Consider the following 22055-nt stretch of genomic DNA (forward strand, 5'->3'; position numbering starts at 1 on the left):
AACATTTTTTAATTTTATTCTTTTTTATTATGAAAAATTTCAAACATTCAAAAAAGTGGAAAGCATTCTCCAGGGAACATCACTGTGCCTACTGTTACGGGCTGACATGTTCCCTGCACGTGCGTATGTTGAAGCCCTAACCCCCAGTGCCTTAGAATGCGACTGTATTTGGAGACCGGTGCTTTAAAGAGGTGATGAGGGTTAACTAAGGCCATGTGGGTGGCCCGAATCCAAACTGACTGGTGTCCTGAAAAGAAGAGGATTTGGATGCTCACAGAGACACCGGGGATGCAGAACAAGAGGAAAGGCCATGTGAGGACACAGGCAGAAGCAGGCCGTCTGCCAGCCCAGGAGCGAGGCCTCAGAAGAAACTAGACCTTATGAAACCTTCACCTTGGACTCCAGCTTCCAAAACTGTGCAGAATAAATTTCTATTGTTTAAGCCGCCCAGGGACTTCATTATGGCAGCCCTAGCAAAGAGACAGACGGCCACTCAGACCCTGCGATGGTCGTCATTCTGCTGGGTTGGCTCTATCATACAGCTGCTTACCCACCTATGTTGTTTTCTGTTGGATTTCAAAATGAGTTGCACATTCGTTGCCCACTTCGAAGAGTAAACTCTGCAACAGAGAAGGTAAATGCACATTTGACGGAAGGCCACTGGCGCCTGTGACTGAACCCTCTCCGTGGCTAGGATAGTCAGGGAGGCAACTAGAACTGTCTACTCATGACTTTGCAAACCAGGAAGCTAGGCCCCAAAGATGAGTAAGTGTAGAGTTTGACTAGAAAGACACGGAGCTGGGTGTTGGTTAACCCCTCCAACCCCAGCTGGCTGAGACACCGCCTGCCGTTTTTTCTGAGGTTCTCTGCTCCTTCTTTCTGGCTGGGGTGTGTGGGAGTGGGGAGAGGTCTTGGTGCTGGTAACCAAGTATCCAGAAGTCTCCAGGGTCAGACATCTGGATTCACTCCTGGCCTACTGCATCCTGGCTGTGTGTGACCTTAGATGCATCCCTAAATCTCTGAGCCTTGTCTGAAAAGGAGGACACTAATCCACACCTGTGGGGTTGCTGAGGGGATCAGAGAAAGATATTGAATGCTCCTGAATGTTCCCACGGTTGGCGCCTCATGGCCAGGTTAGGGTAATGCTGTCTGCTGTAACAAACAAGCGCCAACATTTTAGTGACATAATGTAATAGAAGTTTATTTTCTGCTCACCCAACAGTCCAGTGTCCATAGCTGGGGGCAGCTCGCCTCCACACTGGCAGTCAGGGATGCAGGCCCTCTCTTTCTGTGGCTCCACCATCCCCCAGGGCCTGAGTCCTCTGCATCTAGGCAGAACTGTGGTAAGAAGAGTCATGTGCCCCAGCGGGTTGTCACTGCAGCTGCTCCTCAGGGACAGCTCTGGGCTGTGGGAGGGGAGCACACGTTTTGGGGGATGCCAGCCTTCTCTGCACAGCCCCATTGCTGAAGAGGTCCTTGACATAAAGTCAGGGGCTAGGAGTTGGGAGTGGAGAGAGCCTGCCGGCCAGGGAAAGGCCAGGTCACAGGGAAAGGGCCCTGCTCCAGGAGAGCGGTAGGAACAGCAGGAGTCGGGGGAGGGGTCGGATGGAGAGCTGTCCCCTAGGGGCTGGGTAAGGGGCTGTGTGCAACATTCCTTTTGAACTCTCACCCCAATTCTGTACTAGCTGTGTGGCCTGGACCAAGTGACTTGGCTTCTCCAAGAGTCCTTTCCTCCTCTGTGAAATGAGGATAATCATGCTGTGAGGATTAAATGCAATAAAGCGTGGGAAGTGTGGAACCCAGTGCTGTCATTGTTTCACGCCGAGGACTTTGCTAAACCAGGGTCAGCAAGTATGCAGCACAGCTGCCACTCCTTCCTCTCATCTTAGGAAGTGCAATACTAATCAGCCACCACCCTCCTTCCTCAGAGTCTTTCTTTTTTTTTTTTTTTGAGGAAGATTAGCCCTGAGCTAACATCTGCTGCCAATCTTCCTCTTTTTGCTGAGGAAGACTGGCCCTGAGCTAACATCCGTGCCCATCTTCCTCCACTTTATATGTGGGACGCCTGCCACAGCATGGCTTGCCAAGTGGTGCCATGTCCGCACCCAGGATCTGAACCGGCAAAGCCCCAGGCCGCCAAAGCGGAACGTGCGCACTTAACCACTGTGCCACCGGGCCGGAACCCCTCAGAGTCTTTCTTAACACAGTGTTCCAGGAAATCTCTATGAATCAGTTCAAGTTAGCAGATGAGATGAAAACTCTGCCCTCCAGAGGCTCGACCATGGGCTTATTCATCTCTGTATCCTGGTGAATTGCAAAGACTTGACACACAGTAAGTGTTCAATAAATGTTTGTGGGCTGAAGTAGAATCTGTATAGGGCTCCCCTGAGTAAAACAGTCAATCTGGAGGTCATGCTAAAGAAAAAATTATTCTGACACTTGTCAAAATGATAAGGAAGACTTTGTTTAAGACTATTGCCATTGGTGGCAAGGCTATCTCAATAGGGAGGAGAGATTGGGCTCAATTCCGAATGCAACAGGAGCAAGTGGGGATTTATAACTGAGGAGTGTGATGGGGCATGGGTGGATAGAAAATCACTAAGAGGAGATGTCAAGGGGAGGGGAATTCTTGCTAAACCCACTTAACAGGATCCTTGCTGAAGGCAGGCCTGGGTGATCAGATATCAAGGGGGTGGGGAGTGGATGAGGAATTTGATCAGATATCTTGAGTGTGATCAGATATCAAGGGTGAGGATTCTCTCTACACTGGCTTAGCAGAACTCTTGCTAAAACCGGTCTCTGTGAGGATGAACACGGATGCCCAAGTTCGTGGCCTTGTTGAGAGCGTGATCAAAGTTTGGTCAAAGAGAGAGTCTTTGTCAGTGGGAAGGTAGAACCCATGTCCTCCAACCTACTTCTCTGCCTGCCCAGGTTTGGGGAGGTGACAGCAGACTTGAGGTGCCCTGGGGCTGGTGGGACCCTAAGCTCTGCCCTCAGACACGTGGTTGTCTTTGCCTCACACTGGGAGCTCTGGGTCCTTGGGAAGGGTGCTGAGTTATCCAAGCCATGGCATGTCTGTGTGCAGCAGGGGTGGGAGACACAGAAGGGGGAAGACACTAAGCAGACTCCACTCTGGTGGGGATCAGCAGGGAACAGTCCTGCCTGTGGCCACAGTGGGGACAGGAACTTCTGGAACAGTGCCCAGAGAGGCAGTATTCCAGAAGTGGTCTTCTGGCCTGGTTGATAAATCCCAGAGCTGCAATTAAGACAAAATACTGTGAATATGACACCTGCTGACAGCTGCAGGAAGGCCCCGGAAACTTTTATTATGAATTAGATTTCGCAGGCAGCTCTGCTGTGGTGAGCTGGTGCTTGGGCAAGGAACCTGAGCCACTCAGCAGGCTGGCGGCCTCCGGGGCAAGGATTGCTCTCTAGGGGAGAGGGGGCGAGAGTGATCCTCCATCCGTGTCCAGGGCCCCTAGGAAGGACCATTTGTGTCTTAGGAGTCATAGCCCCCGGTAGAAGCCAGAGCTGGAAAGGGCGTAGAGCTCATCTGGTGCAACGCTCCCGTTTTACATTTGGGGAAACCAAGGCCCAGTGGGGAAGTGAGTTATCCACGGTCACATAGCAAGTTACTGGCCACACCAGGGCTGGAGACCAGGGTCCCTAATCCCAGGCTGGCACGCTTGGCTGAAGGGCAGGTAACAGTAGTCAAGCATACATCCAGGCACTTGGCTTAAGGAAATTCAACTGTTGATGCTTGGAGAAACAGAGACAGAGAATGAGACAACGTAAGAGATAGGGAGACAGAGAGAATGGGACTGAGACAGGAAAGGGAGTTGCAGAAAAAGAGAAGCATAGAAAGGAGAAAGACAGAAAGAGAGGTTTGTGAGCCTGAGTCGTTAGGTTCAAAAGAGAGATGCAGACACCCGCAGAGCTAGCCAAATCTCAGCGACTGTCTAGTCCAGTCGCCTTTGTTTTTACAATAATGAAACAAAGTATAGCTGAATGTTTCGCATGTGTAAACCTTTTAAGGAAAAGCTTGATGCCAAATGCAAGAAAGTCAATGCTCATTTTGAAATGAGGTTTGAAAAATGAAGAGCTGCAGGAATATGACCCAGCATGGGGGAATTTACGAAAATGGGATGCAGATGGTGTTTCTGCAACTGTCTGGGATCCAGGACTGAGCACTTCATGCCCTCCGTGCTGCTTTCCCTGACGTCTTAGACCCTGTGTTTCTAAGAACAGAGGGAAATGCCCCAGAGAAGGAACAGAGCCTAACTCTTTCCTCTCTGACTCCTCCCACCTTGGTACCAGCAAATCTCTCTGCTTTCAAAGCTCAACGCAAATGCCACCTCTTCCAGGAAGCTTTCCCTGATTGCTCACTTGTAGCCCCCTGCCCCAACTGGTACCCATCACTTCCTGCTGTAAATCCCTCTGGACACCCCAGCCCCATGTTAGCCACTTCTCTTTTTCTACCTTGTATGATAGTTATCTACGAAAATGTTGGTGAAAGAGCCCCTACTCTGTGCCAGGAGCCCCAAAAGCCTTAGCTCTAATCTTCACAAGAAACTAGCGAGGTGTGTTTCGCTATACCCGCTTTACAGATAAGAAAGCTGAGACTCAGAGAGAGTGGATAACTTCCTCAACGTCGTTCAGCTAGGAAGTGGCAAAACCAGGACTCCAGCTCCAAGTTTGCCCTACTCTTTCCACGACACTGACCGTCACAGCCAGACGGCAGGAATGTGTCTAGTCAGTGTCCGGCACACATCTGAGGAGAGTGTGTTTCTGAATGAATGAAGCAGTAAATGAACACAGGAACTCTCCTTTCTTTGGGAAGCTGTTGCTCGGGGCTCAGTGAACTACAGCTGTGGGCCAGGTCCAGCTGGCCTCCTATTTTGTAATAAAGTTTTATTGCAACACAGGCACACTCCATCTTTTATGCACTGTCTCTGGCTGCTTTTGTGGATAACTGCAGAGTTATGTTGCGACAGAGGCCATGTGGCCCATACAGCCTAAAATGTTTACTATCTGGCTCTTTCCAGAAGAAGTTGCAGACTCCTGCTATAGCTTATGGTCTTCACTAAGCCGGTCAAAACAACAGTGCTTATTGCTAAGTACTAATAATCTTGTCTTTCATGATCTGGAATATCGTGAGTGTGCATTGGGTACGCCTGTAAAGTGTCAGCAGATTTCCACGTGTATCTCATATATGCCGCTTTATTAGCTTACAGGCAGGCTTCATCTAAAAAGGTTTGCTCTGCGGGCCCTTTGGAAATACAGTATATACATATGTATATTTTTTGAATTAAGTTTGGCTTGGTTGGCAGCACCTTGGCACAGGCGTGATGAAAGCTGAGGGATCCTGGCAGTGAAGACCTTCGCTGAGGCAGAGGAGGGCGCCCTCCCTCCAGGCCCATGGCGGTGGGGGTGCCTTTGAGGCTTGCCAGAACAGTATTGACAGGGCAGTTTTTGCACCGTGTGAAAAGCAGCCTGTTGATGCATCACACTCGTTTCCTAGCTGCTCACGGGGGCAATCAGTTTGCCAGGCTCCCACCCTCACCTCCTCCTCTGGGCCAGGGGCACACTTTCTCTCCCCAGCCTAGTGCAGGCTCCTGAGAGGCCGGAGCACTGCCTCCCCGTTCCTGCTCCCAGGAGCTCAGCGCTGGCCTCTGGACCCCTGGCATCTGGGGCAGACGCAACACCAAGGCAGGGATTGGCCGACTCCCACCCCAGATGCCCAGCAGGCCAGGCGCTGGGAGCGCTCGGGGGCGTGACAAATCTCAGCCTGTTGCTGGCTGTGTTCCGCGGCCAGTCGGCCCTGGGGGTGGCCCACAATGACGGGCCCATCACTCAGCCTTACTCATCTGCTCACCATTTCAGGATTGCTCTGTTACTCAGCTTGCTGCTGGGGTGAGTTGTGTGAATGTGTGTGTGCGTGCGCTTGTATGTGCATGTGCGGTTTTGGAAAAAAAGACTCTCAGACAGCTGACTGGTTCTGGGAGTTTCGGTAGCCTTTAAATCTTAAACTTCTCAGCAGTGTTGGAATTGCACCATAAAGGGGTTTGACAGTGGAGTCTGTGGGGACCTTGGCATCCACGCGTGCGTGTGTGTGTGTGCACTTGTGTGTGCTCCTCTTGTGACCTTGATTTCGGAGGGGCAGGCTGGCAGCTGCTGCTCTCTTGGCTTTGAAGCAACATCGTGTTCTGTGGTCCGGGGCTGCCCCTGGCAGCGGGTGGAGAGATGCTCTCCATCACTGTCCGGGCTGACTGGCTTGGGGTCATGCAGCTCACTGTCCCACGGGCAGAAGCCACCAAACGGCCTAATCGTTTTCTTTGTAGGTTGTGTCCTCCCTTGCCCCCTATGCCTGCTCAGAGCGAATTGCAAGACGGCCGACTCCTAACGTGCCTTTCAGAGAAGTTGGAATACCTTCAACTTTTAGGATCAGAATTTGTTTTTCAGGGGTGATAGGGGTGGGGCTTGAAGGAAAGCTGTTGGTGAGGCCAACTCCGGAATACATGAATCAGGGAAAAGCAGGCAAGTTACAGCCAGTTAACGTGAGAACTTCACTGTAGCTGAGCCATCCGACTCATGGTCAGAACACTTAGTGATGTCGCAGAGCGTGTGCCCTTCACCTCTCCTCTCCTTGGGCTCCTTCTGGTGCAAGTTCCAACAGGCAGGGCATGGCCCAAAGCAGGAGGAGGAGGAAGCAGGAAGTAGAACAGTCTATCAACTCCATGAGCCGTTGCAGAATAGTGAGCGTATGGCTGCACCTGTAATTTTCCCAGCCTGCAAAGGCAGGATGTTTATGTCACTTCTTTCCTTTGGTGGCTTCTAATGGCACATTTGCTTGATTTGAGGGGGTGCTGCTTGGTGAAAAAAAAAGAGGCAGAAATGGGGAAAGGCTTTCTCGAGTACCCTGTTGACAGGCTGGTCTTGTGAGTGGGAGATCCAGATGGACACAGTGGTGATCCTGGTGTTGTATGTACAAAGAGGACTTTGGAGATGGTTTGGGCCAAACTCCTTGTGGTACAGATGGGGAAACCGAGTCTCAGACTGAAGAAGGGAGTCATGCCAGGTTGCAGCATCACTTGCACTCAGACTCGCACTCTTTGATCCACGCCCCTATATTTCCAAGACTAAGTTGGAGCGAATCACTTTCCAAGGATTTACCCAAGAGTCAAGTGGGTATTGAGTCCAAAGGGCAAAGCCAACATCAACAACAGCAAAAATCCCCCCAAAAGTTCGCCAAAAGCCTGTGCTAGACTCAGCATTGTTTACCCATGATTTGGCACTGCAGTGGCCACATCAATATGACCTTGGTGTCTTTAAGTCAGGGCAAGGGGTCCTGAAATTCTGTGATAGTTGGCATTTCCAAGGCAGCTGCCTGGGGTGGAGCCACGTAGCGCACCCAGGTTTCTGCAGGCCCCGTGTACACACACACACGATTGTTTCCATTACAACAGAGTCTGCTGGGGCTTCTCCAGGCTGGGCCCTGAGCTCAGACATGATTCCACGGGGGCAGCAGAGTCCTGAGAGAGACCCACAGGCCACTTGGATGACACCAAAATAGACATGTGAAGTCCTGGCTTAGCTGACTGGGAGGGAGGGGTGGGGAGGAAGCTGTTCCCAAACACGTCCACCTGATGGAAATATTCTGAGCTGGAATGAGCTGTAAATAAACTAGACTGTGCTAAAAACAAATATCTCCAGGGAGTTGGGGGGGCGGGCAGAAATAGCCAGTCTTCACCTGCTGAAAATGAAGTTAAGTCAAGGAGGAAAGGGCGGGGAGGGCCAAGGAGGGAGGAACAATGCGGATGCCTCAACAGGAAAGCAACTGATGCTTTGTTTTCACTGAGGAGTTCTCTGGTTTCCAGGAAGAAATGAGAGAAGTGATTGCTTTCAGTGATACAGATCTTTCAACAGTAGAAGGCCGCACAGGGTGTGGGGTGAAGGGAGGCATTGGAGGCCATATATGGTCTGGAAAAATAAATGGTGAGGCGTGCAAATTAGCCCTGTGAACCTGCCAGCCTCCCAGGTGCTCCTGGCTGGGAGAGGCTTTGCGGAAAACCATAGCCTCAGCGCTTAGCTGTCTGCTGAGGCCAAACAGAGGCAAAGGAGCCTGCAGCCCCAGGTTGCAGGGAGGGTTCTGGAGTGCTGGTGCGTGTCTGCCAGCTTCTCCACACGCCCCAGGCAGGGAGGAGCAACGGAAGCTGCCCACTCCTAGCCTACTCAACACTCCAGGAAAGAAACTTGGAGAAACTTGAGGAGAAGGCAAGTTTTGTAACAATACAGCCATATTATCTTACCACAGAGAAAGAGAACAGCAGCCCATGACAGCTGGAGTAGGGCTGCCACTCACAGCCAGGCCATGGTGTCCTCCTGTTGAACATACACCGTTTCACGGAACGTGTCAAGGCCACTCTGTGACTTTGATGGATCAGGACAAAAACAAGGCCACCCTGTAACCACATCGGACACAGACAAACCAAGACTATCGTAAACCACAAAGATGACCAACTATCCCTTTCTCCGTGATCGTGAGTGACCGCTGCTTCTTGACCATCACAGCCTCGGTCTCGCTCCGGTCTTCTCCTCGTCCAGATAAGAGTTCAGATACTCAGTCATAGACTAGCCCTTGCTTCCCCACAGCAACCCATCCAGAGCAGAGCCAGACCGTGCCTCCTCATCGTCTCGCCCAGCATCACCTAGCAAAAGCCTAAATCCTAGAATAAATCCTTTCTCACACCCTCTCGCCGAGATGCCCCACGGTTCCCCTGGTGTGCACCCTCCCTGTGGCGATGAGTCAAGAAAGCCAGCTTTGTTCAACCTCAGGTGCGTTCCTGGTGGGCTTGGGTGGAGAGCATTGATACTGTAGGTCTCAGGTGGTTGTTAGGGGCCACCTCGCCGCCTTCTTGGCTCCTGACCTGTATTTCCACCTCCATGCAGTCATAGCACGGAGATTGAGAGGAAGGACTCCTGGTTCTGGCGCTTACTAGTTGCATGACCTTGGGCAAGTTGCTTCACCTCTTTGACTTTGTTAACTGATCTGTAAGATGGGGGTGATGATGTTGATGACAATAATAGTACTTAACTCTCAGGGTTGCTCTGAGGATTAGGTGAATTTATACGTGCAAAGCACTTACATGGGCCCTGGCATATAGTAAAATTTTTTTAAATTAATTCAGCAAACATTTGTGGAATACCCAGTGTATGCCAAGTCCTGTGCTAGATGCAGGGATAAAAAGTGGCTCCCGTCCTCCCAGAAAGCACAGTTTCGCCAGAGAGACACAAGGAGACAGTTCCACCCCATGGATAAGAGCTAACATCAGGCAAACCCGGAGAAAAGCATAGCAGGACCCTTCAAGTTTGGCCTGGGAATCAAGGAAAGCTTCCTGGTGGAGGCAGCCCAGTGCCTGGTAAAGCCTGTGCTCAAATGAACAAATGTCTAACACTGAATTTGGCAGCTTTGCCCACAAACTGGTGCCTCCTCGGACTTTCCCGTCTCCTCCTCTGACCACTGTTGCCCCAGGTCCCCTGTAGCATCAAAACCACCCTTGAGTCTTCCTCCTCTTCCACTCCTGCAGCACATTGGCCCCCAGATTCTTTCTCCCCAGGAATGTCTGCATCGGCCCCTTCCTTTTTGTCCTCATTGCTTCCATGCCAGTGTTGGCCCTGACAGGCCACCTGCACATCCGGCCTGCTGCCTGCTCCCCATTCTCCAAGCTCTCCTCACCCCACCTTTCCTGCACACAGTCCTTTCCACTGCCACTTTGATCCTGTCACTCCCTTACTCAGCACCTTCTGTGGCTCCCTACTGCTCTTTGAATAAAGCCCAAACCTTTCTGTGGGCGATCAAAAACTGTACTGTCTAGCCCCGAACCAACTTTCCAGCCTTCCCCACTCCCAACTATTCTTTCAAGAGCCTCCTTTCCCTTTAGACCAACACCTTGAAACGTCTTGCCTCTGTGCTATATTTAACATATACGGGGTGCCTGCCTGCCGTTGCCCCCTTCCAGAGAACCTTCTCCCACAGCCTCAATTGAGCAGCAACAGATCCAGAGATCCCGCTGAAGACCTGGCCTGGGTGGGTTCTGCTCGGCTGTCCCAGCGACCTGAACTTGGCTGGAAAAGATGAGCAGAGCAGTCAGAGTCCCTGCCATGGATGTTTGAAATAAGAGCCACAGAGGGCTGTTCCAGCCAAAAGAGATGAAAGAGTTGAAGCAAGACTGGTCAGCCGTCATGGGGGGATGGGGAGAGTGAAAATGCTAAAGAAGATAGAATGGAAACAGATGCACAGAAAGAAGCATGAAAGAGAAGAGGGAGAGAGAAGGGAGGAGGAAGAGGGAGAGAAATACAAGGAAAGTGTCATGTCCCTACTGGAACATGGAGTCTTCCTTCCTTCCATCACCCTCTCCCCATCCAGGCCTTCAAGGCTTTGCTCAAGTACCCATGACTTCCCCAGATATTTCCTGAGTCTGGAAAACTTTCTGCCTTATTCTTCCCTCATCTTCTAGAACCAACATGAATGCCACCTTTTCCAGAAAGCCTTCCATGTCCCTCCCAGCGGGCAATCGCCTCTTTCTTGCTTCTCTAAATTCCTTTGATTCCTTGTTAACTTACACGGCCGGGTCGGGGCGGGGGGGGGGGGGGGGGCAGATGCTGCCTTGGTGCTGCGGTGCCAGATTCTGTGGAACCATTTGTGACCAAGCCAATCACAAAGTATGGGATAAGCCAACTGTTTCTCGCAGAGCCACTTCAGAAATTTTCATTTCCGGTTGTCACAACGGCTGGGGTGGGTGGCATCACTGCCTTTGTTGAGCTGGGCCCGGGATGAGGGGTGGCCTGCAATGGGTGGGACAGAATCATGCACCAAGAATGGTTCCATGTCCTACAGGTCTTGGAAATGTCACATGGAATATTCATACCTGTATATAATTATCTCATCCTAGAGCCTAATTCTCCTTCACATCAACATTTTTTGAACTATAATATTAAACTGAGTTTTCTGAGACTACAGCTACTGAGTAATTATTGGGCTTTGTTCAGTTTGAAGTGTTACCTAGTCTGGTTTATCATTTGAGAAAATCACTTCACATGGTGGACGCACCCCTTGTAGCATTTGAGTTGCCGATGCTACGACCTGTATTTGTAGCTGTCACATTCTCTGTGAGTCCATGGGTCGGTGTAAATATCCAACTATATCGTGTTTTCTGATGTACTTGTGCCTGACCACTTACAATCAAAAGATACATTTTTCTATCATAAATTGCTTTTCTTATATCTTTTATATTACATTCACAGCATTATATTGATTTTTAAAAATTGCATAGGTATGCTGTGTTATTTATGAATTTCATTTCAGGATAATGAAGGTGTCTTTACAAAATATTTCTCACAAAAATGGGCATTGGATCTGAGAGGGCTGAGGATCATTGGCCCAGGCCAGTGAAATGCTCTTCCATTGAAGGTGTGAGGGTGTGGATGTGCATGGAGCGACCATTCCTGGGAGCTCTGGGGCTGACACAAGTGGCCTGCACAACCTGATGACTTCTGGGGAGCACCCAGCACTTGCCTGATGTCTGAAGGCAGGTCCTGGAACACAGGGTGGAAACGTAGGTGAGCACTGGTCCCTGGGAGACAAGACTGAAAACTGGGTTCAGAGTTGAGAGGCATGTGGTGGATGACGCGCCCGTCTTCTGTGAGGTCAGAGGCTTGGTGAAAGGGTGGAGGTGAGGGTACCGTCATGGGACCAAAACTGGGAACTGAAAATTACAGCTTTTGGCAATTGTGGGTATTATGGCTATGAATATTCTAGTACATGTGTTCTGGTGAACACGCACCCACTTTTCTGTTGGTAAATAACTAAGAGGGAAACTGCTGGGCTATAATGTACACCTATATTCAGATTTAGTAGACAATGCTGAGCAGTTTTCCAAAGAGGGTGAACCAATTGATACCCTCTCCAGCCAATGTATGAGAGTTCTGTCGTTCTCCGGCCTTGCCAACATTGCTATTTTCCTTCCTTTGCATTTTAGCCGTTCTGGTGGGTGTGGAGTGGTATCAACCCCAAGTTCAGCAGCAGCAGAATAGATAAGGATTTGTGGTCTAGTCACACAGTGGACCTCTATTCAGCAGTAACTACTACAAACAACCACCTGATGACCCCCACAAACACTGTGTTGAGCAAAAGAAGGCAAACACAAGAGTTCATACTGTATGATTCCATTCATATAAAGTCCCCAAACAGGCACAATGAATCCCTAGGGTTAGAAGTCAGGGTGGTGGGGAGGGAGCAGCGCAGAGATTGGAGAGGAGCTGGCGGGGCTTCTGGAGGCTGGGGAGTCCTGTGGTCTGTGTCTTGATCCAGGTGCTGGTTTCTACGGTGTGTTCATTTGTAGAAATCTACTGGGCTATATACTTTCGATCTATGTCCTTTTTGTAAGTTTCAACGTTGAACATATATTAACATTGTATACGTGAAAATGTCACATGTGACATTGAACGTGTGACAATGTGAGACTCCATGTGACAATGAAACTACAAGGGTTCAGGGCCCTCCCTTCATCTCCTCACCATCTATGCATTGAGACTTTAAAGTGTAACTCTCTAGTGAGCATGGGTGACACCGAATGTGTGTGTAGAGCCTGGTGTCAAATATGTGTTTGAAATCATGGCTCCAGGTCTCTTGTAATCATGCTACCTCCCGCCCTGGCTGAACAATTCCTTCTGAGAACAACATCAAAGCTATTAACAAACACTTCCTTCTCCTCAGCTACTGGGGCACATTAGGAGTCCCTTTGAACTTTGCACTCTTTGCCACATCTACAAAGTGACAAGTCAGTCTCTGAAGAAGGGGAAATGGACCTTATAACAGTCTCAGCGTTCATAACCTCTGCTCGTTTATTAACCACCTTAATCTAGCAAGGGCCAGGGAGGACTACGCCAAGTAGCAAACAGGAGTTACGCTCACATCTAATGGTTAGAAATCAGATGTGGGAGTCTGGGTGGCCACGTGGGTCTCCCTTTGGCTTGGTGGGCATGACATAGGCCCGATAGCACTGACCCCATGCTAATGAGCAGCAGTTTTCTCTGCACAGCCCTTCCCGGCCTGGATCAGAAGAAGCGTGGCAGCCACAAAGCATGCTGCCTGCTGACGCCCCCTCCACCCCCACTGTTCCCACCACCATTCTTCAGAGGGGGCCGAAGTCCGGTGAGTACCTTAGGACTCGTGAGAGAACAGAAATGCGGCTGGTCGGTGCCCACTGCACAGCCCCACCCCGCTGCCCCACCACTCGAATTGAGCTGCCTCCAGAAGCTTTTCTGAGGGACCAACCCTTTTCTCGCTGAGCCCTGGATGGACGTTTTTCGGTTTCTGGTGTGTGTCCATTCTCCCACTGTCTTAAATAGGTTACGGAGGGAGATTCTTCTCAGCAGGGACTTGCATGTGGCAAACTGCCTCATCTTCCTGGAAACAATGAGATGAATTTATAACTTTCTGGGCTGCCATCAGCTGCTCAGATATGGAATTTCCTCTTTTGTACTCATTCTCTCCAAGTATTTATGAAATTCCCTTCCACAGCCCATATCTAACATGGACAATTTCCATGAAGTGACACGGGAAATGGTCCTCCTGTAGCCATAATGAGTTGTGAGAGGGAACAGAATTTGAAAATAAAGGAAAAGGTGAGGAAAAGAGCAGGGTTTGGGAAGCTGACCTAAAAAACAACAGACTGGGGCATTCTAGGGACTTGGAATTCACAGATCTTTCTAGAAACTCTTAGACCTGTACTGTCCAATACAGTAGTTACTAGCAATATGTGGCTATTGAACACTTTTAATGTGGCTAGTTTGAGTTGAGATGTGCTGGATGTATAAAATACATGCTGGATTTTGAAGACAGTGTGAAAAAAAGAATGTAAAATATCTCAGTAATTTTTTTATATTGAGCATATTCTGAAGTGATAATATTTGGGGTATATTGGGTTAAATAAAATATGTTATTAAAATTAATTTGACTTGTTTCCTTTTACCTTTTTAATGTGGCTACCAGAAAATTTTAAACTACCTATGTGGCTCACACTGGCGGCTCACATTTTACTTCTATTGGTCAGTGTTGTCCTAGACATTGGATAAAGTCCCCAGAAATGAGCTTCCTAACTCCATCCAAAGTGGCCATTGTATCTCTGTAATCCATTCAAGCCAGGCACATCTCAAGAGCGGATGAGAGAATAGAAACTGGTGGCCCTGAAGGTCGTCTTCTTGGGACACCCATTGGGGTATTAGGGAAGTGCCAGTTTTAGGAGCTGGACTATGGGGCAGTTCTGTGTCCAGCGTGGTGACTCTTCTTTTGTCCCCCAAGTCTGACCTATAACCCTGTGTTGCTTTGCATTGAAGCTTCTCTCCCCAGACATGAACAATCTCATCCTGGAACTCGAGACCGCGCAGTCCCCTTGCGTGCAAGGGTCACTTGGCTCCCCTGGGCCTCCCGGCCCCCAGGTGGGTGCACTCCTCCAGACCCCATCCCGCTGTCTTCTGTTCAGAGCAGCGAAGCCTGCTGGGCAGAGCCTCTTAGGGCTGCTCCTCTTAGCATGATATGGGGGCTGTTTTTCCTTCTCCACCTCCAGAGCCACATGCATAGAACACTGGTTCTTCTCCAGGTGAATTCTGTCCGCCAGCCTTGACTTTCTTATCTCTGCCATGGGGACAATAAGTGCCCCTGCAGTACTGGATTTTGAGGGGGACCAAACGGAGTTCTGCCTAGATGGATGTGGTTATAATTATAGTTATCATCAGACAAACACTTGATGACAATGGGTTGCCCTTTATGTGACCATTGACCCCACCAGGGGACCCAGAGGAGCCTCCAAGCAGTGCAGGAAAGTGGAAGCAAACAGGAACTTATTATCCTGAGCTCATTTGGCCCCCAGATACTGCTCCCAAGCAGCCTACCTCTCCCCACCAAAGCTAAAGGGAAGAGTGAGGAGCAGACAAAATGCTAGAGAAAGGATTTTCTAGGCAAACAAGAGTACCCTCCAAAGACCCTGTCCCACAGACTCCCAGCTCCTTGGGCCTGACTGGGAGAGGGGCTCCATCGAGGAGGAACATTCCCTGGCCTGGGGCGCTGGGCCTTCCATGGAGAAAAGAAAGAGGGTACAGGAGCAGTCAGTTCCCCAAGTGCCTTAGGAATTATGTCACCCCTCCTGGGTAACCCCTCCTGTGGCTCCCATCATGGGAAGACTAAGAGACAAACTCCCACCCTGGATTACAAAGCTCCACATGAGGGGGCCCAGGCTGTATCTCTTATGTCATCTTGTACAACCAACATTGTCCACTGACACAGACACAGTGTGTCTCTTGAGTCCTCAAGCTCCCACGCTTTTTCCAGCCTTAGGTCCTTGGTGCTTGTGGCTCCGGCTGTTTGGAATGTTCTTCCCTCTAGGTTTTACCATGGCCAGCTCCTTTGTCACTAGGAACTCAGTTTACACGCCGCCTCCTCAGAAAGGCCTTCCTCAACCACTCAGGCTACGGTAGCCTTCTCCATCACTCTCCATCCCAATGACCTATTTTAATTCTCTGCATAATTTTCTCATGCTGTCATAGTTTTCTTATTTGGTTTTTTGTCCCTGGTCCCTTTGGTCTCCCCTCTGTGAAATGTAAGCTCCGTGGCAGGGGTTGGCAAACTATGGCCCCCGGGTCAAATCCAGCGGCAGCCTGTCTTTGTCGTCAAAGTTGTACTGTCTCTGGCTGCTTTTGCCCTACGAGGGCAGAGCCGAGTAGTTGTGACAGAGGTGCTGTATCAGAGGCATGGCCGAAGCCATTTACTGTCTGGCTCTTGACAGAAAGAGTCAATGAGAGCAGGGTCTATGAGAGCAGTGGCGTTGTCTATCTTGTACGTACTGTGTGCCCAGTCTACACCAGTGCATGGGTTGTAGAAGGTTCTCCATAAATATTTGTTGAGTGCAATAAAGAAAACAGGACGTTGAATGCCGAGTTGGCCAGAGGCTGCCACAGAGGAGCTAAGTCTGCAGAAAGACACGATGGGCATCCTGAGGAACACGTCTCTGGAGGGTGTCTCTCTTCCCACCTCCCGCAGGCCACGCTCACAGCTCTCAGAGGGTGTGAGAACCCACAGACACGGGAAAGAGAGGGGCATTCTCTGTGGGCCTCAGACCAGCAGCTCTCCTGTCACACTTGCACATCCCTAAACTCACGCAATCTGCTTTGAGTCACATGGAGGCTGTGCTGCCCAACTCCGGGGGACTTTGCAGCCACCTCCGTTCCTTTAGAACACAGTGTGAGTGCGGTCACCACGCAAAGTGAGATCTGTGGACCAGCACCATAAGCCTCCTCTGGGAGCTTGTTAGAAATGCAGAATCTCATCCTGTCCCCACCACACACACCCCCGGCCAATCAGAATCTGCATTTTAACGAGATCCCTGAGTGAATCCCCTGCACGTCAGACTTTGAGAAGCACTGAGCTGGAACACAATGGCCTGGTAAAACAGTTCCAGGCCATTTCAAGAAAAGGATAAAACCAAGGCTTGGGAATCAGAAGAGAATGGGATGGAAACTCTCCTTCCTTCCCTCCCCAAAACAGAAGGAAAATAAACCAAAGACGGCAATTCCCAAATTTACCTGCACATTAGAATCTCCTGGAAGCTTCAAAAAGTCCTGAGGCCTGTGCCCCTCTCCCTGAGATTGGGATGTAGTTGGCCTGGGCTCTGGCCTGGTCTTTGGGACTTTTAAAAGATCCCCCAGGGGATTCTAACGTGCAGATACACTTGGGGACCACTGGCTGAGGGGGGTGTTTGTCATTTGGACAAGTCTCATAGAAATCCTATTTCAAACAGTCCTTGTATTAGGCCTGTTCACTTGCAGATCTTGGAGATGAAGTAGTGGCCTGGGGGGGTTGATGGATTTCCTCTCTGCTCTTCTGGGGCTTTTGGAAAACAGTTAGCCAGCTGAGCATTTCACAGGGGTGTGAGCAGAAAGCAGCTAGCTGTGTTCTGTTGTGGGTGTGCCAAGCTTTAGTGCAATGGGTGCTAGGGTCCCTGAGCTGGAGTCTGCCCCACTCCTGTGGCTGAGTAATGGGTCAAAAATGCACTATTTACTTGCCCACATTCTTAACATCTTAAAGAAAGAAGACTTTTTCTGTACCTGGTACCCAAAGATTGATTCACCCTGGGAATTTCTAAGTCGACTGCTTCTATGTGCAAAGCATAACTTCCCTCTTGTCAGGGCCCCAGGGAAGCTTGGTGAGAGGAGCAGAAAAGACATGAGTGGTGGTGAAGCATCTTTTTTTCAGCAGACAGCATTTCTTCAGGACTCTCTAGTTGCTCTCACCAAAGGCTCAGGATGTTCCTGGCAACACAAGGGTTCCAGGGAGAAAACTAAAATCACAGAGAGTAGACATGAGTGTGTTACAACCACTGGAAACACAGCTCAGAGACAGCTGGAAGAAGAGGAATAGAGAAGAGAAGAATGTGCTGGAAGGCACGAGAGGGTCCTTCATGGGGTCCCTGGAGCCCTCAGTTTACTTAGAGAAGGAGACTGCTATAGGAACCCTGTACCCCAAGACCCCCCTCCCAGTCCTGCCTCCCTCACCACCGGTCCTGCCTTGGTTTGATGTGTACTTTCTTCACTTCTTCCCTTGATTGTGTAGGGTCCACCGGGGCTTCCTGGCAAGACAGGACCAAAGGGAGAAAAGGTATGAGCCACTTTCGTCGACCTACCTCTTCTTGGTAATTCCAGCCTGTTTTCTGGGGGTGCCACTAAGAATTTTCTGGTTGATATTTTAAACCATGCGCTAATTCAGCCTTAGTGTGTGAGGCTAGGCTCCATGATGACTGGGCTGCTGCTGCAGGTATGGAGTCCCATTGGTGTATTTCAAGCTGGCCCAGTGAGATGGCAGGGATGCTGTGAGTGGCCAAGTGACCAAGCCACATGATCATGCCCAGTCATCAGCCTTACCAAGCCCTCTGCTTCCAGAACTTCTCTTCCAAAGCAGCCTCGGCTTACCCGTCTTCTCCATCCACAGGGGGAGCTTGGCCGACCAGGAAGGAAGGTATGGTCCATGCTGTTCTGTGCTCCATGTGTATGTGTGTATGTGCACTCCTAGGGGTGGGGGAGCTACCAATGTGCTTTCACAGCCCCCAGTACCCAAGTGGACAATGATGGCACTGCCATCCTGATGTTGACAGTAGCAGCCTTGCTGTCTCTGCCCACTCCTTCATTTGGAAGCTGAAGCCTGCTCATGACTTCTTCCAGAGGCTGCCAAGCCTGGCCAAATTTCCCCCAGTCTCTGATCATCTCACCCTGCCATCCATCAGAGAAACCCCTCAAGGCCCCAGCCAGCGGCACAAAATGACTCTCACTGTCTGTTTGATTAAACTGGAATAAAGTACCAAACAGATAGAAACAAATGGCTTTTGCTTTTTGGCCCAGCTGGAATAAATGGGAGTTGCTTAAGGTTGCAAGGACTCTGAGTGAACCAAACACATGTTATCAAGACTCTCCTTTGTGTCAGGAAGGAGTAAACCAGCAACCACTCGCTACAGTCAATAGATACTGGAAGTGAAATTCTGGGTCTTGGTGGTAGAAAGAGATACAAAAATTTGCCCAAGAAAGATGTTTATAGTTCTAAATATAAATTACTATTTTTCTGGTTAAGTTTTATACAAATGGTTTCACTATCAATAAGAGCCTCAAACAGACCTTTTCAAGGCAAAGTTACAGCCCTTTAGGATACAAATGACAACTCCAGCCAAGGCACAGTGGCTATTTGAAGGGCTGGGCTGGAAGGGATTCTGGTATGGTTTCCATGCTCAGAACTAACGAGGGCCATAATTGATAAGTGATGTCTGCCATGAATGTGGGTGGCAAGAGTAGAAATGAATACACATACCAGCATTGTGATCTCTAGTTTAGGGGCTAAGCCTTCCACATGTCTAGCTAGGCCTACTGTGAAATTAGCCAGTGGGTGCAGAGGTCAGGATAGCCCCAAATCCCTGCTCCTAATCTCTTACAGTGTGCACTCTCCCATAGCCCCTGGCTTAGGTTGGGTTCCTTGGAAGCAGAGACAGAGATGGCACATGCCATGTGCAAGTGAATTAATTATTAAGGGAGCTCTCTCAAGAGGAGCCTGAGAGGAGGGGGGAGCCGGATGAGGTGGGGGAAGAAGCCCAGCATGGATGTGGTATCAGGTGATATCCAGCTTCAGCCTCATCTCTAGGACAGCTTGGGAGTGTGAATTGCACCATACAGTTTATCCTGCCTTGAGGTAAGGGGGCTGGGCTATTAGCTGCAGGAAGGGGAAGTACATAAATTGCTGGGCAACCCCAATTGCCCACAGGCAAACTCCACAGTTGCAGGTTGCAGGAATGAGCTGTAGAAGAAAGGAAGGTAGCCGCTGTGGGGTGGGCATGCCGAGCAGGTGAAAAATATCTAAAGGGAGTACCCACAGCATCTGCTACTGCTGCCCAAACATAATCCTATCCCATTGTGCACCGCACCCTTGGGGTGAAACTATTGGAATTCAGGGGACATTTGTGTGAGTGTGGGTGAGTGGAGGTGATAAATATTGAAAAACCAAGAAGTTTAGAATCCCTTCCTTACCACTTTCCATTTCTTGAGTAGAATAAGATTTTGTGTGTAGACAATGTGACACCAAGGGATTTAATTTATACCTAAGTGACTCAACTCTTTAAGCTACCAGTCTTTGGAGGTTGGGGATGGGAGTCCTGGGGGCCGTTCTTAGAGGCTCCATACTCCCCTCTGGGCCCCAGAGATAAATCCTACTTCCTGGAAGGAGGGAAACAAACCCAGTTGTCTTGACTTTTGTCTTTCGTCTTTGAAGGGAAGACCTGGCCCCCCGGGTGTTCCTGGCATGCCTGGGCCTGTCGGCTGGCCTGGCCCCGAAGGACCCAGGGTAAGTGGCAAGCTCTCAGGGCTCATATGGTATCAGAGCGTGAGGAGAGAAGATGGCAGCTCCCCTGGCCCCTGGTACGTAGTCAGTGAAACTCACTTCCTCAAGAGAGGGGGAAAGAAGAGAACACGAGGACTGCCCAGAGGTCTCCAAACACTTCCTCCTTCACTTGGGCTGCAAGACCTTGGTTAGTCCAACAGCTCAGACCCTGTGGGAGGAGAAATAAGAGGCTGCTCCCCTCTTTCACAGGGTCCCTGGTTCTCCTTTGTCCTGTGAGCATGCAACTCTTTGATTTCCCTGAGATGACCCAGTAGGGGCTGGCGTCTGGGAAGCTGTTGGCCTGCTGTGTTGATTTGGCAGGGGGCGGAGGGTTGAGGGGACGGGCGTTGGCTGGCTGGAACAACTGAAATCCTACATTCAGAGAGAGATTGCCAAGTGCTGATGAAATCTCCTTCCTCAGGCAAGTTATGGATAGCTAACATCCACACCTGTGCCTTTGTTTATGTTCTTCTCACTGTTGGTCATAGACTATTGGGTGCACAGGCTGTGACTTGGAAATGTGACCTGTAGAAGTCGGGAGGTGGGCCAGAGAATGTCACTTTCTGCTCTGATTTGCTTACTGGTTGTATTTATTATGGGAATAGAAGGTTGTGTTTCCAGTCCCCTTAGGAAAAGTCCCAAGGATATTTCTATAAAAATCTACTGTATGTAGCTGAGGTGTCCAATATGGTAGCCACTCACCATATGTGACTTTCAAGCCCTTGAAATGTGGCTAGTGCAACTAAGGAACTGAATTCTTAAATGGTAATTAATTTAAATTTGAATTTTAAAACTTTCACTCAGTTCAGTTGGGTTTGCAAATGTGTAGGTGTGTTAGGAGCAACTTGAGTGTGTGAACCTGCTTGGCTGCAAACCTAGGCTGAGAGTACAGGAGATGTCTGAAAGCCCCACCCTATGCAACGAGCAAAGCGGGTAGTTTGTTTGGGTGCTGTCACCTTGTTCTCTGAGGCTCCAGTGCCACCACACTCTCTCTCCCACCATCTCACAACCCTCTCTAGGAAAAGATCAAGCTTCAGTCCACTCACAACATCTTAGTGAGCATTCAGTTTGGGGATCTGATCCCCTTGGGGCAATTTCATTTTATATTTAATCTCAAATACCAGAATGAAGTGTGGATCGTGGAGCCTTGGGCCCCTGGGAGTGAGCAAGGGGCATTTGGGGACTTCAGATTCACAAACAAGCCCCAATGTCCCCAGTTCCATCCCAATCTTGCCCTGACTCTCCTGGTTCATTTTCATCACTGTAGGTCTTTTTTTTCCTCTTCTTCTTCTAATTCCCACAGGGTGAAAAAGGTGACCTGGGTATGACGGGCTTGCCAGGGTCAAGAGGACCAATGGGCTCCAAGGTCAGTGTGTGGTCCAGATGGACATTCCCAGGTCTTCTCACTAAGGCCCTGGAGCAGCTGCTATCTACAAAGACAGGGACTGGGTGGGGCTGCCATCCTGGGCTGGGGAAGGTCACAGACGTTGGAGAGTCTGGAAAGCCAGAGTGCTTGTCTTTACCAGCCCTTTGGGGGATGTCATGCCCAGGGATCCAGGAGCATAAGGATGCCATTCCTGCTGTTCTCCTGGGCAGCAAGGGTCAAGCCTCTGGACAACAAAGCAGATGGAAACCTTTGTTCAGGCCTTTGCAGGGGTAAGACAAGTAATGTTGTTTTTCGGCCTGGTGTACACACAGTCCTCAGGGACATCTTTGTGTTTACTGCTGCAACCCCCGTAAAACTTCCAGGGAATGTGGAGACACATGGCATCACTGCATTCAGGAATTCCTTCCACTCTTGCACCAAACCCAAAGGTCATACAGGGCTGGTTGTAAATGCACTTTCTGCTTTTTTTTAGGGCTACCCTGGATCCAGAGGGGAAAAGGTTAGTGCTTGTCTCTGAGGGCTTCCCAGAACCTGGTCTGGGTTATGGGCTCCGGGGTCAGTGATGAGCAGAGAATGGCTGAGGTCTCTCTTTAGTCAGCGACTGCAGCAACCGGTCCTAGATAGTCCCCTGTCCCTTGTCAGTGGGCTGAGAGAGAAGCGAGGGGCCTCCTGAGGCAGGGCAAGTGGCTTAGGGAGGAGCTC

General features: G+C 49.9%; 1 protein-coding gene across 4 annotated transcripts in view; it reads left to right on the plus strand.

Annotated features, from left to right (window-relative positions):
• The window catches only part of COLQ (collagen like tail subunit of asymmetric acetylcholinesterase), a 57505-nt gene that overhangs the window by 14347 nt on the left and 21103 nt on the right, over positions 1-22055 (plus strand). Inside the window, exons 1-8 of one of the 4 annotated variants that reach the window (XM_070576015.1) lie at positions 5585-5913; positions 13101-13213; positions 14398-14499; positions 17666-17710; positions 18041-18067; positions 19859-19930; positions 21270-21332; positions 21826-21852. In XM_070576015.1, the coding sequence (XP_070432116.1) occupies positions 5838-5913; positions 13101-13213; positions 14398-14499; positions 17666-17710; positions 18041-18067; positions 19859-19930; positions 21270-21332; positions 21826-21852 (525 nt within the window). In that variant the 5' untranslated portion in view covers positions 5585-5837. Of the gene's footprint in view, positions 1-5584; positions 5914-13100; positions 13214-14397; positions 14500-17665; positions 17711-18040; positions 18068-19858; positions 19931-21269; positions 21333-21825; positions 21853-22055 lie in introns of those variants that run through there. The other 3 variants (XM_008544816.2, XM_070576017.1, XM_070576016.1) reach the window with 3 other exon arrangements.

Source organism: Equus przewalskii, chromosome 15 (assembly GCF_037783145.1).
Source record: "Equus przewalskii isolate Varuska chromosome 15, EquPr2, whole genome shotgun sequence".
NCBI lineage: Eukaryota > Metazoa > Chordata > Mammalia > Perissodactyla > Equidae > Equus > Equus przewalskii.